Genomic DNA, 15,381 nt, shown 5'->3' on the forward strand with positions numbered 1-15,381 from the left:
ACAGGGTGGTTGGGTTGGTTGGTCTGGGTGTCCCAGAGGTGTTCTCTGAAACACTCCGCAAGTAGCCGGCCTGTCTACCCAATATAGAGGAGGCCACATCGGGTGCAGAGGATGCAATAGATGATGTGTGTGGAGGTGCAGGTGAATCTGTGGCGGATATGGAAGTTTAGTAGTATATCTTTTTAGTAGTTGCTCAGCTAGCATGCTGTAAAACCATTGTGCCAGCATGGTTAAACAAAAGGAGTTCTATTTATATGCAGGAACACAAGAGATAGAAGCAGGCATTGACAATAAAGCTGGTCTTGCCTACTGTGTCATTCGATACAATCTCAGCAGGTTTTATACTTCAACTCCACTATGTGCCCACTTCAGTTATAAAATCTGTTCGTCCTACCCCTAACTGTCGTAAGTAATGGAGGCAGGGAATTCCAAAGACTCACAAAACTTTGAGTGAAGCAATATCTCCGTCTCTCAGTCCCAGTTGATAGTTTCCTCAATCTGAACCTGTCCCCACTAAAACCCCAGCCCACATGTTAATCTCCCTCACCAAAACAAAATCCCTTGATGACTTTTTTATCAAACCTTTTGTTATACATTTCAGTGAGGTCACCTCCTGAGAATATGGATTCAATCCGTTCACCTTCCCAAATACCACCACACACCCCCTGCCCCCCGCCTCCCCATTCCCCCCATCCCATCAGCCCTGCCTCATGCCAGGGATTAATTTGGTGAGCTGTGTTTGTGGCCTCCATTGTTAGTATATGTGTTCTTAAATGTGAAGGCTGAAACTGCATATCGTACTCCAGATGTGACCATGCCAAAACCAAGGACAGTTGTCGTAAGACTGTGCTCCAATATCCTTGCAATTAAGGCCAACCTGCCAGTCGCTTTCTTAATTTCTTGAATCACCATTGGTATTCCTTGAATGAGTACATACAAACCCTTTGAACATCAATAGTCACAAATTTGCGAAAATATTTTCACTTATCTCCTTAGATGATGAGTGAGTGTGTAATTTAACATGATACTGTACAACATCTACATTTCACTACATTGTGTCAATTTACCTAACCTGTCTACTTCTCTTGTTGTGTCCTCCTCACTGCTTAATTTCCACCTGGCTTTGTATCATCAGTGGAAATGACTCTCTGCCTTTTCTTCTTAGTCATTTACATGAATTGTCAACAACTGAGGACAGCCCTTATGGCGATCCACTACCTATTACTTGACAACTTAAAAATGCCAAGTTTATGCTCGCTGTCTGTTTTCTGTCCTTTAAACAATCATCTATCCATGCTAATGTTTTCCCCAATTTTATGTGTCCTATTTTGGCTACTAATACATTGTACAGCACTTTATCGCATGACCGTTGCAAAACCAGATATACTGGTTTTAATGGTTTCCCCCTTTATTTATCTTACTAGTTACATTCTCAAAAAGCTCCAATATATTTGTCAAACAGCATTGCCCTTTAGTAACCATGCTGACTTGTTCTTATCAGTCTGTACTTTTAAACATGTAGCGTTAAAAACTCAGTAGTAGATTCCATCAGATTCTCAACAACTAAGGTTTCGGTGAATTGGCCTGTAGTTCCATGTTTTTCTCTCCTGCCTTCCCGAAAAAGTGATGTAACATTTGCCAACTTTTAATTTGATGGAACTGTTCCCAATCCCGCTTAATTTTGGAAAATCATGTCTAGTGCATCCAATATCTCTGCTTTTAGAACCCCAGGATTTAAGCCACCAAGACCCAAGTATTTGGCAAATTTTAGTCCCTCAGGTTTCTCTGATACAATATTTTTCTTTTTTTTTAAATTCACACGTGAGATATGAAATTAGTTGCCCTTGGGAAGATGGTTCCTGAACTACTGCAGTCCATGTGCTGTAGCTGGATCCACAATGCTTTTAGGGAGGATTTTGACCCAGGGACAGTGAAGGAACGACGATACAGTGACTTGGAGGGGGTATAACCATGTATCTGCAGCCCTTGTCCTTCTAGATGGAAATGGTTGTGGTTTTGGAAGGTGCTGTCTAAGGAGCTTCAGCGAATTTCTGCAGTGTATCTTGTAGATAGTACACAGTGCTATAATGATAGATGGGGTGAACGTTTGTGTATGTGATGCCGATCAAGTGGGCTGCTTTTATCTTAAGTGGTATCAAGCTTCTTAAGTTTTGTTGGAACCTTACATATCCAGGCCAGTGGGGAATATGGGGGGAGCCCAGCAGGTCAGGCAGCATCCGAGGAGCAGGAGTGAGGGCTTATGCCCGAAATGTCAATTCTCCTGCTCCACGGATGCTGCCTGACCTGCTGTGCTTTTCCAGGACCACACTCTCGAACTTGATCTGCAGCATCTACAGTCCTCACTTTCTCCCAGTGGAGAATATGCTGTGATGCTCCTGACTTGTGCCTTGCAGATAGTGGACATGCTTTGGGGGATCAGGAGTTGACTTACTCACTGCAGTACTCCTAGCCTCTGACCTGCTTGTGTTTTCACTGTATTTATATGGTGAGTCCAGTTGAGTTTCTGGTCAATGGTAAGGCCCAGGCTGTTGATAGTGGTCATCACTGAATGCTAAGAGGTGATGTTTAGATAATCTCTCATTGCCTGGCAGTTGTCTACCGTGAATGCTTCTTGCCCCTTGCCAGCCCAAGCTGGGATATTGTCCAGGTCTTGTTGCATTTGAACATGGACTGCTTCAGTGTCTGTGGAGGCACAGATGGTGCTGAACATTGTACTATCAACAGCAAATATCCCAGTAATGATGGAGGGAAGATCATTGATGAAGCAGCTGAAGATGGCTGGGCCTAGGACACTTCCCCAAGGAATTCCTGCAGGGATATCCTGAGATGACTTTCCTTCAACAACCACAACTATCTTCTGATGTGCCAGGTATAGTAATTTCCTCATACTTCTTAGCCCCTATTTATTATCTGTATCTGGAATGAATTTTGAATCTTCTGCTGTAAAAACAAACACTAAATATTTGTTCAATGCTTTTACCATTTCCTTCTTCCCCACAATCATTTAACCTGTTTCTGCTTCTAAAGGACTAACATTTTCTTTAGATACTCCCTTCTTTTTCACTATATTCATAAATGCTCTTTACATTCTGTTTTATTCCGAAATGTTATTTCGCCAATGAACTACTTTGAAAGTGTAGCTCCTGTTGTGGCATGGACACATTTGGCCACCAATTTGCTCATAGCAGCGTCACATAAACAGCAATGAACTAAATGGACAGAAAATCTGCATCTGGGTGTGTTAATTGAGGAGTATATCTTGATACGGAAACTATGAGATCGGTCGTGCTCATCTTCTTTAAATAGCATCATGATAGCTTATAACTGAGTTTTAGAAGCGTGGGGGTGATACATTTTGGTCAGAAGAACATAGAACAGACAATATAAGATAAAGGGTACAGGAGCAGAGAATGCAGCAGGACAGAGGAAGAGAGCAGTTAATAAAGCATGAGGTACTCTGGACTTTATTAAATGAGACATAGAGAACAAGAGCAAGGAGGTTTGGATAGCACAGAGAGGGAGAAACAGTTTCTGCTCATAAAAGGATTGAAACCAGAGGGCACAGATTTAAAATGATTTGTAAATGTTTTGTGATGAAGAATAAAATTCTCCCACAATGTGGCCTGGAATATACTGCCTGGATGCAGATTCAATTGAGATATTCAAGAGAGGTGTTCGGTAATTATTTGAGATGCAGCCTTTGTGGGATTAATTTAGTTTGGGATTGTGGTTGGCATGGACTGGTTGGGCTGAAGGGTCTATGGAGTCATTATTCATATGACTCTATGAACAATGTGCGAGGGTATGGAGAAAAGGTAAGTAAAAGGCTCAAAGTCACAATGCTCATTGGAGAGCTGGTACAGACATGGTGGGCCAAATGTCATCATAACAATTCTGTAATAATAACATTTCATTTAGTAATGTTATTGTGAAATATTTAATGATCCATGCTGTGTGACTCTATGTCTTCAAGTGCAACAAACTTTGTTTCAACATTTCATTTACGAAGAAAACAAAGATGAAATGATTTTGAAAAACCTTCAGAACAATTTAATCGATTTAATTAACTCTTTAACTTATAGATTTGCTTTGCTCTTCTAACATACTTCATTGTAGTTGCGTGTGCTTAATACATCCTTGCTCATACCTCCCTAAGTGAAATCACTGCATTTGATGTCTACCTATCCTGACTCTTCAATTATGTTTACATCTGTTTTTCAAATAGACAAAACTTGAGTCATGCATTTTTACAACTTATGATCTACAAAATCATAAATTATGAAACACAGTGGACAGGAATTGCACGCAGATTTATACCAGATAAATATACCAACAATTCTGCTATGCAATGAGAAGTAATTGATACCTTGTTTTATAAGGACAGATATGTTATATGATTGAATGCACATGTAATATTCTCACAGAGGAAGGTGCATTTTTTAAAAAGGTACAAGTAATTGTTACTGAGTAAATAACGACTTTATCCTTTCCAAGTTTGAAATCTAATCAAGTGCTCTTTTATAGATTGGCATGTTCTTGTCAGCTTCAAGCTGAAGGTCAAAACCTTGCAGATTATTTTGTATGTGTAACAGAAGGTGAAACACAAGAGCGGTGTCTGAAAAGCACATCTGCATGTGCCCTTTTGAAACATTTGTAACAGATTGGAAATAAAATTGATTGGGTGATGGACAGACAACAGTGAGAAGACATCTTTTGCCCACTACTTGCCTCAGAGTATTCCAACTCAGTACTGAAAAAGGATAGCCAGCACTCACAGATGGAAGAGCTTGAAGCCATATCAGACTGGGGACAATAAGCAGAGAGCACCCCGCGAAGGAACAGTTGAGGGAATGATTTTTTTTCTAAAGTTTGAAATCAGGCTATTCCTGCAATGGCACAAAAGCCCATCACAATTTCCATGTTTGACCATTGGTGTCCTAAGCAGTGGTGCTTCAGGACTCTTCTTCAGACTGTTATAATAAATTAAACCAGGCAGCCATGGCACTGGTTTTGGTTGGATCAGAAGGAGCGGGGACACTGATGCCTGATCCCATTGTTCACTCAGCTCCCTCAGTACTATCAGTACAATGATACCCAGCTTACCTCAGCCGTCTCAGTTGGGCAGACAGAGTTGGTTGCATTGCACAGCATAAAGTGAAAGAGTCAGCATCGAACATGAATACGCATTGTAATTTGTTGTGAGTAATGAAGAAGATGTTTGTAGTGGTGAGGCCCCTTTTTGGGAGGAGTGCTGTTGGAGAGGTGTCACAGCAGCTTAGTTCTATGTTTCTGATTCAGCACAAAGAGCTGTTTCACATCTTGATAGAAATGGGTCAGTAGCATGGCCTCATTAGTCAGTAACTAGCTGTGTCTGGCTGGGGTAAATCTATCCTTTAGTTGCACACAAGATGGAATTCCAGATCCATTAAATTCTCATTAAGGTATATTCTGTAGTATCTAATGTAATCAGAACTCTGATCTGCAGAATATCTGCAGAAAAGCTAACACTCCTGAGAGAAATGTGAGTCTATATATAAGGCATTGTTATTCTTAATTATTGCCATACTTCACATTATTCCAAATTCACACCCACAATTATACTGTCCTGCACCCCCGATCAATGTCGTCCAATGATAAATTATGAAGTGCAGTGGACAGGAAATGCATGTAGCTTTATACCAGATACATAACAACAGTTCTCCTCTGGAATGAGAATTAATTGATACCTTGTTTTATAAGGATAGCTATGTCATATAATTGAATGCATATGTAATATTCTCACAGAGGAAGGTGCATTCTTTCCCAAATGTGTCATTTGTGATGGTGCAGGGCACAAAAGGGACAGTTAGAAATCAAAGGTAACTCATCTCATATATAGACTGTTGGTGTGGTTGGTGGGAGTTAGTCAATTCTGACCATTGCAGGAATAACAAAACACAGCATGGGGTTGGGGGAGAGATGTGGAATTAACAAAAATCATCTCAAAGCTTTGTTGTATGTTCCAAAACTATTTACAATATCTTTGGAAACACATCAGCCCGCAACACTACCCTCAACTTCCATCTTTCTTACTATTCTTTCTTTAGCTTAAAGGTGGATTTCCTGTCCTCTGACAACTCCTCACATTTTTCATTTTTGAGGCAGCAATGAGCAATGGCAGACTGTTCATCTACAGAGGCGTTATCAAATGGACCTATGCAATGTCCACACCATCATTTGACCAGCAGAACCTGCTGCGAACCGAAAAGGGAAAAGGACACCTGCTTTAAACCGAAGCAGACTGTGGAGGGAGACGTTGCAGTTTTAAACAAATTACTGGAACTCATTGTGAGTTGTTTTACATCGTTGCTTTGGTCAAGTGATGGAGAAAGATCCTGGAGAAGACTGGATGTGTGATTTTGGGGCAGCTTTGCTGTAACAGTGACAGGCTTTTGATTGTTTTTTTTAACCAGGGCTAGTAGTGTGGGTCAGGAGTGATCAGTATGACAACTGCCCTTTGGTTCCTGGGCACGTTGACAGTCTTTGTATGAACTGTCATACAAAAGCCTCTATAGAGTCATAGAGATGTACATTGCACAGCATAATGTGTTCTATGTCTGAAAGAGTCGGCGTTGAACATTAATACGAATTGTAATTTGTTGTGAGTAGTGAAGAAGATGTTTGTGGTGGTGAGGCGCCTTTTTGGGAGGAGTGCTGGTGGAGAGGTGTCACAGCAGAGGTGTCACGAAACAGCTCCTTTGGTCCACCTCGTCCTTGCCGACCAGATATCCTACATTAATCTAGTCCCATTTGCCAGCATTTGGACCATATCCCTCTAAACCCTTCCTATTCATTTACCCTTCTAGGTGCCTTTTAAATGTTGCAATCATACCAGCCTCCACCACTTCATCTTGCAGTTCATTCCACACATACACTACCATCTGCATGAAAAAGTTGCCCCTTACATCCCTTTAAAATCTTTTCCCCCTCACCTTACACTTTTGTCCTCTAGTTCTGGATTCCTCTACCTGGGGAAAAGACTTTGTCTATTTACCTTATCCATGCCCCTCATGATTTTATAAACCTCTATAAGGTCACCCCTCAGCCTCTGACGCACCAGGGAAAACAACCCTATAATTCAACCCTTACAACACAGGCGACATCCTTGTAAACCTTTTCTGAACCCTTTCAAGTTTCACAACTCCCTTCCTCTATCAGGGAGACCAGAGTTGAACATAGCATTCCAATAGGGGCCTAACCAATGTCCTGTACAGCTGCAACATGACCTCCCAACTCCTATACTCAATGCACTGACCAACCAAGGTTAGCATACCAAACACCTTCTTCATTATCCTATCTACCTGTGACTCCACTTTCAAGGAACTATGAACCTGCACTCCAAGGTCTCTCTGTTCAGCAACACTCCCCAGGACCTTACCATTAGGAGTGTAAGTCCTGCCCTGATTTGCCTTTCCAATATGCAGCCCCAAACATTTACCTAAATTAAACTCCATCTGCCAATCCTTACAGCATCTCTCTCTTTCCTTGCAGTGAAGTAATGATTTCTTTGCATTATGTAGTGGTTTCTTGTTAAGTACAGAAAGTTGGTTAGTGATTTCTGTTCACCTGGGTTTATCCAACAGAAAAATCTGTGGATTTTGAGTAATTTGATTAACCCTTGAATTTTTGTAACAGCCCTCTGGAAGGAGTGGGGCTCAGGTATTTGTGGATTTACCAAGTGGGTTGTGACAGTAGTAATCAAAATCAAGAATATTGGTAACTTTGCTTCTCCCAAACTAATCCACTGAGCTGTTTAAATATTAAATAAATTCTGGCTGGTATCTGCTCTCCTTTCAGCTGTCTGGCTGTAGTAATTATTAATTGTAACAGAGTGGAGGATTCAATTATTGTCCTCCCATTGTGTGTAATTACATATAACATGGGAACAAGGAACTCTCAAAGGTGTTTTCCATAATTTTCCATAATTTTCACCTAATTTTCTTTACCTCATTTTTAACCATTTAAATTTTCACTAATGTGGTTTGCTTCTCAGCCTTGTATATGGTATAGCTTTCACTGGCACCCTCTGAAATGCCACTGAAGTGCCCATTATTGTATCCTGAGGCAAGGCATTGAGCACAAACAAACTTCTCTACCATAGGGACATCATGTCGAGCTGGATCTTGTACTTATCCCAAAGTCCAAACACTCACAAAAAAAAAGTCACCTGCTGCATATGCTGCAAATCTGAAATAAGGACAAAAGAAAACGTGATGGAATCACTCAGCAAGGTCTGGCAGCTTCAGCGAAGAGAGAAACATTTCCGATCTAATGACTGTATTCTATTGCAAACTCCAACAAGAGATACAAAAGTCTACACAAGATCCCCACTTCAAGTGAAAGTTGCATTGTAGAGAAACGTAAGATTGGATTAGATCTATTTAAAACTGAATTGACTGCAGATGCCAGAAGGGACCTGAAACATTAACTCTGATTTCTCTCCACAGGTGCTGCCAGACCTGCTGAGCTTTTCCAACAATTTCTGCTTTTGGTTTGGATTGGATCCATCCACCTCAGACACTTATAGAAATATTTGAAATGCTTCTGATCCAATGAACTGTTTTTAGTGCCAATTCCCCGTGTCACACCGATAACAGAAAGGCAGGTTTCTGCCATGTGGGAGCAAGAACCGTAGAACTGACATTACAATTTGTTTAAGTAATGGTATCAGCTATTTCTGCAGTAAATTAATCAGGAATGATGAAGGGCTTATGCCCGAATGTTGACTCTCCTGCTCCTCTGGTTCTGGCTGACCTGCTCTGCTTATCCAGTGCCACACTTTTCGACAATAGAAATATGTATTGACTGTTGCACCCACCTAATATGTCTGCTCTTCATTCCACTGCAATCTCGATTCGGGCCGTTTATTTTCAGAGTAGCAAACCACGATTCCCTACCATCAAAAAGCCTTCAGAAATTTATAATTCTTTCAGCTATATTCAGCTGTGTGAGTTATGCCCTGTGGGGACTGTGATCTAACTGACAGTGGCACCAGGAATAAACATTATTCCTTGAAACAATTCCAAGATACTCTGAACAGTAAATGCAGAAGGAGACCTACCAAATTGATTCTCTCAGAGGGAGAAATTTATTATAGGTATTTTCAATCAACCTGACCGAAGATGATATGACATACCTCTGGAGAAGACGAGACTTGAACCCAGACCTTCTGGACAAAGGTAGGGATACTGTCACTGCACCATCAACGTCTTTGAAGATGCATTGTATATTAATTTTTATTAAGTGGGAGAGAAAATAAAATTAGTCAGGAGGTAGTGATTAAATAATATCAGGCTTACATTTCTAGAAGCTTGAAGATTGTAGAGGAAAGACCCTGGGAGGCAAGCTGCTTTGGATTTGAGGGAAAGAATGAGTTGTGTATGCAATGCACCTTAATCTCAATACAATTGAAGGCATAGGAAGGAAAAAAGAGAATTATCAGATGTTTCTTTTTATGTTTAGAAGGAACAAGGCAAAAATGTTCAGAAAATCAATGGTCGTTGCAGTAGACATTCAAGAGAGGGACAAGAAAACTTGAAATGTAGACGGTATTCTGGGAACTCAAAGGAAAGGGAATGCCTCTCAAACAACTAACTTTATCATGGATCTTGTTCAGATGTGAACAACACAGTATGGGAACAGTATTCAAGTCCTGTATAGACTTGTACATGATAGAGAAGTCTTCAAGGAAAACAAGTATTTAGAATGAAGGGAGAACAGTTCGAAGGAAGCAGTTTTAATGTTGGAGAAATATGGGAATAAAACTTGAGATCAAGGGAGATTGCAAAGCCAACAACTGATAGAGTCATAGAGATGTATAGCATGGCAACAGATACTTCAGACCTACTCATCTGTGCCAACCAGATATCCTAAACTAATCTAGTCCCATTTGCCTGCATATCACTCTAAACCCTTCTATTCATGTACACATCCAGATCCCCTTTAAAAGTTGTATTTGTACACTTCCTCTGACAGTTCATTCCATACCTGCACCAGCTTCTGCATGAAAAAAGTTGCTCCTCAGGTCTCTTTCAAATCTTTCCTCTATCTCCTTAAACCCATCCCTCTAGTTCTGGACATCCCTGCTCCGGGAAAAAGACCTTGGCTAATCATCTTATCCATGCCCCTCATGATTTTATAAACTTCTATCAGGTAATCCCACTCCCTCGGACACTCCAGGGAAAATTATCCCAGACTATTTAGTCTCTCCAATTAGCTCAAACCCTGACAACATCCTCATAAATTTTTTTTGAACGTTTTCAAAATTCAAAACATCTTTCCTATAGTAGGGAAACCAGAATTGAACACAGTATGCCAAAGGTGGCCTAATCAATCTTCTGTATAGCCACAACATGACCTCCCGTCTCCTCCCAAACTAATACACTGACCAATAAGGGTAAGTGTACCAAATTCTTTCTTCACTACCCTATCTACTTGTGACTCTATTTTCAAGGAACTATAACCCAGCACTCCAAGGTCTCTTTGTTCGACAATACTTCCCAGGACCTTACCATTAAGTGTATAAGTCCTGCCCTGATTTGCCTTTCCAAAATGCAGCACCTTTCATTTATCTAAGGTAAACTCTATCCACCACTCCTTGAACCATGGGCCCATCTGATTAAGATTCTGTTGTACCTTCCTCGCTTTCTACTACACCACCAATTTTGATGTCATTGCAAACTTACTAACAATACCTTACATATTCACATGCAAGTAATTTAATCAAGGGCAAACAAAAATTATTGTTGGAGTGACCAAAGGTGGAAGTTGGCACCTAATGATTTATCTGCTGATGAACAGGAAGAAATAAGATCTAAAGGACTTGAACGAAAACAAGATTTTCATTACCTGAAGTTCAAAAAATCAAGATCTAATAATTATTAAGTTTAGAGAGAAACTAAGGTTATAAGCACTGAAGTTGTCCTCCTAATGTTAGTTGGTGAAAATTGCAGTTTGTGGCATCTCTTGGTAGCATTCATTCATCTGAGGCGAATGTGACTAATCCATTTAACATACTGTATAGTCTGACTGTGACAATGGTCATCTAGCCCAGATGTATTCCTTTTGATTGTTTCAAGACCACTGCCCAGGAATTATTGAATTGGAAAAGCCAATGGTTGTTTAGAATGTTAACATATCCTAGACATTTTGGCAGAATTAGTTAGCAATAGAAACAGCAGAGCAACTCTGTTAGTTTGCTCAATTCCTGCTGTAGCGCACATATCAGAAACTTGTTGGATCTGTTTTTCCCTTGCTAGAACTAAACTTATTAAGCTTAAATGAATACTTTGGATGGATCAGCACAAACTGAGTTAGATATACTGAATGTACATTTTAGGGTGAGTGCCCTTGAGCAAGGAGCATAGCATTGAAAATTATAACCTTACTGAAAGTAGCAATCTGCAGGTTAGCCATCTTCCTCCTGTCCTGTGTTTCAGTTCTACCAACAAGATTGACTCTGTCTGCAATCTATTTTCAGCTTTGTTGAACTAACTGCTTATGAAAAGGATGCTCGTGTGTCTCTGAGGTGAGTTCTCCTATCTCACATTACATTCAGAACATGTATTGAATCGAATGAGAAATCTTTGTTTCACAGCAATATTACAGTTGGAGGTTTTACAGGAATATTACATGGTATGGACTGGGGTGGTCAAAGTTAAAAGTCACACAAAACCAGGTTATAGTCCAACAGGTTGAATTGCAAGTACTAACTTTCAGAGCGCTGCTCCTTCATCAGGTAACTAGAAAATATACAGTCAGAGGCTGAAGTCAGAAAGAACTGTTTATTTAGCAACAACTGCTTTTTCATGCATGAATCTGGTCCAGATGCTCGGTGAACTCCCTTCAGTTAGAATCAGTTTTGGAGAAAATATGAGGTTAAGAAATGTTTTTCCAGAAGTTGTCATATGTGCAGGGGAACTATGGAAGCTCAATTTCAGTTGAGACACAGTGAGGCAATGTAAAGAAGAATATTGATGGAACTATGAAAGAGCCAGCGATTGCTGTTTAAGCTTGGCAGAAGCATGCATAAATTGCAGGTTTCAATTTGTCTTGTTAATTCTGGTGAAAATATCAGCGTAAGGCAAAGCAGATCCTCAAAAGGCAGGCATAAAGGGATTAGGTTCCACACTGGAGACTGGGGTTGAAAATAACCTGGGGTCTGTGGGTGACCAGCAATAAAGTTCAGCGTTTGTAAGGGAAGCGAGGTGGGTGTTGGATTGTGTTAATATTGAGATTAAGGATAAAGATAAGGGTTATGGATGAAAAATGGCATTTAGATGGATTCCAATGGCTACTGAGCAATGTTCTCCTTGAACTACATGGCTGCACAACAACTGTGGGTTCTCATCCAGGCTGAATGCACTTTGGCTTCTTAAAGTTAACACATGTGGGCACAGTCTGGGACCAACCATCTTTAGACTAGATTAGATTCCCTACAGAGTGGAAACAGGCCCTTCAGCCCAACAAGTTCACACCAACCCTCCAAAGAGTAATCCACCCAGACTCATTTCCCTCTAACTAATGCACCTGACACTATGGACAATTTAGCATGACCCGCAGATCTTTGGACTGTGGGAGGAAACCGGGGCACCCGGAGGAAACCCACACAGACACGGGAAGAATGTGCAAACTCCACACTGACAAAGAAGGGAGCTGGCTCAGCAAAGCTCAACTGTGTGATTGTAGACCTCTCTACCTAGTGTCAATGCAGACTTTCCAACTGAGGACAGAAGTTTTCAGGATCTGGGCAAGAGAGTTCTTCCCAGTGTAAAAAAAAGATTTTACTATAGACACTGCCAACTGGAGGCAGAGACTCCATCTATGTGAAGGTCATGGCCATGTAAATGAAGCCACGAGATCAGAACACCCCCAGAAACAGCCTTTCTGAGCAGTGATCCCAAATGTGAGAAAGGGAATAAAACAGAAAGTGTCAAAAATATTCAATAGGTCTGGCAGCCTCTGTGGAGAAAGAAACAGAGTTAACTTTCACGTCACATGTGACTTCTTCAGAACTGAAGGCAGGTAGAAATGAGACAGGTTTTATGCCATTGAAAGCTGAAGGTGGGGGATGGGGGAATTCAGGAGCGGGCTGAGACATTGAAGGGAAGGTCCAGGATAAGTTAGAGCTTGAGATTACAAAACAAAAAGATGCCATGGAACAAAATGTAAAGGAAGTGGGAAGGGTTCTGGCAAACAGAATTACAGTATTGCCTTGCAATCTCCAATGCCCAAAGTGGCCATGACCTTCACACCTCCGAGAACACATTCTTTGAGGCCAGCGAAGGACTTCAGAAAATCCGTCACTATTTTAATGTATGAAAGGTGATACATGACTCCTGCGGCCGCAGGGGCAAACAGAACAGCCGCCCCACTCACCCCACATCGCAGTCTAACACTCACTGGGTGCACTGCAGTGAGAACAATAATAGTGAAGGGAGCAGAGATTCCACACTCCCTCCCAGTGGGGGGCAGAGACCACTCCCCAGTCACTGTGAGCACAGGGACTTTGCCTCCCCCCGCCGTGTGAGGGCATGGAATCTCCACACCTCCTCCTTGCTGGCTGAAGGCTGGGTTCAGAACTTTCCTCTCCTCCCACCAGCCGGCTCCTCCAGGCAGGGGCAGCCTTCCCATTGAGTGGACGGGAGAGTCGAGAGCGCTCCCGCCCGGGGGAGCAAAGCTGCACTCAGAGGATCGTTGAGTTGAGCTGGATCCCGGTCAGGGGCAGTGGGTTCGGCAGGAGCTCGGCTCTCTCTCTGTGCAATTATGATTGGCCTGAAGACGCTGTGTGTGCTGTTGTGTGTGCTGGGAGCTGATGGCAGGGTCTATACGGGCAGGAAGCGAGGAGTTCAGAAAAACTACAGCACCGCCATGCAGAGGTGAGAGACCCTCGCTCATTTTCATTCATATCAAACCCTCGTATCAGCAGCAGCCAGGTCGCGCTGATTTCAGTCTGTTCCCTACTTTTAATGAGGGCTCATTTAACTCAGCGCAGAGCATTTTATTCCGACCTACGGAACCAAAACAAAAAATGTGCAACTCGAATTTGTCTCTGTTAACCTGTTGACATTGGCCAGGCTCTCTCTGCGTTAAGTCACAGGTTTACCTGTAGCTCTTAAAGGGACATGGTCCTCACTGCAAATCTCCATTGTTTTTTGTTAAATGTGGGTATAAGCGAGGGTCGTAAGGTAAAATGTACCCAATATGTAATTGCAACTCGAATTGTGAAGTCTCCCAATTGAATTCCAGGGCTGTGCCACTTCATGTGTTTTAGCACAGGCGACTTCGTTTTAATTCCATGTTTGCTTTGGGTTTGTAGACAATTATTACATGGCACAACATGGCGAATTAAGTGATGTGTGGTCATTCTGTTGGGGGTGTAAGTGTTCATAACCTCTGTCCCTTTTTTGGAATTGTGCGACTGATTATAACTGACCTGAGCTGTGAGGTGAATTTCTGATGTGTAATCTTTGCTTCAGTAAGGTTGCTTTTCACTTGTTTTGATTGACAGTTTGGGTCAAATGGGCAAACCCATTGTAGCCCCCACACCTCTGAGGCTGGTGTCATTTTGAAAGAGTTAATATATTGGGTGCCCCAAGTGCAACAGATTCATGTTGAATTGTGGCCTCAGAAGTGTCAGATGTCGTGGAGCCCAAAAGACTCATCCACAGTGAACGTGATTTGGAGACGTCGGTGTTGGACTGGGGTGTACAAAGTTAAAAATCACACAACACCAGGTTATAGTCCAACAGGTTTAGTTGGAAGCGCTAGCTTTCAGAGTGCAGCTCCTTCATCAGGTCCTTCACCCGATGAAGCAGTAGCGCTCCAAAAGCTAGTGCTTCCAATTAAACCTGTTGGACTATAACCTGGTGTTGTGTGACTTTTAACCATCCACAGTGAAATTTGATATTTTGAGAGTTCTGGTGAATGAGAAGTGCTCCTCATTTGCTATAAACCAGTGTCTCTGCTACCTATCATTTCTCCCCTCCTCCGCCCCCAGCACTTATTGTGGCAGATGAGGGAACCTAACATTTGTTTTTATTTCAAAACTATGTATTCATCAAAATCATCCATAAGGATGTACAAAGGTTCTAAATTATATCTTTACGGTCTTTGAAGAAAGAAAACAAACAAAATGTTTGAATTTTGACTCTTCTCAGGGTTTCTCTACAGTTGTTTTTTAAGAAAAAGCATTTCCTACTTATGCAGGTAACTATTTATGTTCATTTTAAGGGAATGAGGGAATCTGATAGACAGACCTGGACAGACCTTCGGTATATTTTGGCGGAAAGGCCTGAGTCTTTCGCCACTGTACCTTGGTGG

At 41.6% G+C, this 15,381-nt stretch overlaps 1 protein-coding gene and 1 long non-coding RNA gene across 6 annotated transcripts in view; one reads left to right on the forward strand and one right to left on the reverse strand.

Annotated features, from left to right (window-relative positions):
- LOC122557921 overlaps nucleotides 1-5,213 on the reverse strand; it is a 117,227-nt gene extending 112,014 nt beyond the window's left edge. Inside the window, exon 1 of the long non-coding RNA XR_006313979.1 lies at nucleotides 5,125-5,213. This is a non-coding gene — a long non-coding RNA (uncharacterized LOC122557921). The remainder of the gene's footprint in view (nucleotides 1-5,124) is intronic.
- An 8,267-nt stretch (nucleotides 5,214-13,480) lies between these two features.
- Nucleotides 13,481-15,381, forward strand: part of LOC122557922 (von Willebrand factor C and EGF domain-containing protein-like) — a 326,824-nt gene continuing 324,923 nt past the window's right edge. For all 5 annotated transcript variants that reach the window (XM_043706141.1, XM_043706142.1, XM_043706143.1 and 2 more), the window contains exon 1: nucleotides 13,481-13,937. In XM_043706141.1, coding sequence (XP_043562076.1) covers nucleotides 13,825-13,937 — 113 coding nt within the window. In that variant the 5' untranslated portion in view covers nucleotides 13,481-13,824. The remainder of the gene's footprint in view (nucleotides 13,938-15,381) is intronic.

Source organism: Chiloscyllium plagiosum, chromosome 16 (genome assembly GCF_004010195.1).
Source record: "Chiloscyllium plagiosum isolate BGI_BamShark_2017 chromosome 16, ASM401019v2, whole genome shotgun sequence".
NCBI classification, from domain to species: domain Eukaryota; kingdom Metazoa; phylum Chordata; class Chondrichthyes; order Orectolobiformes; family Hemiscylliidae; genus Chiloscyllium; species Chiloscyllium plagiosum.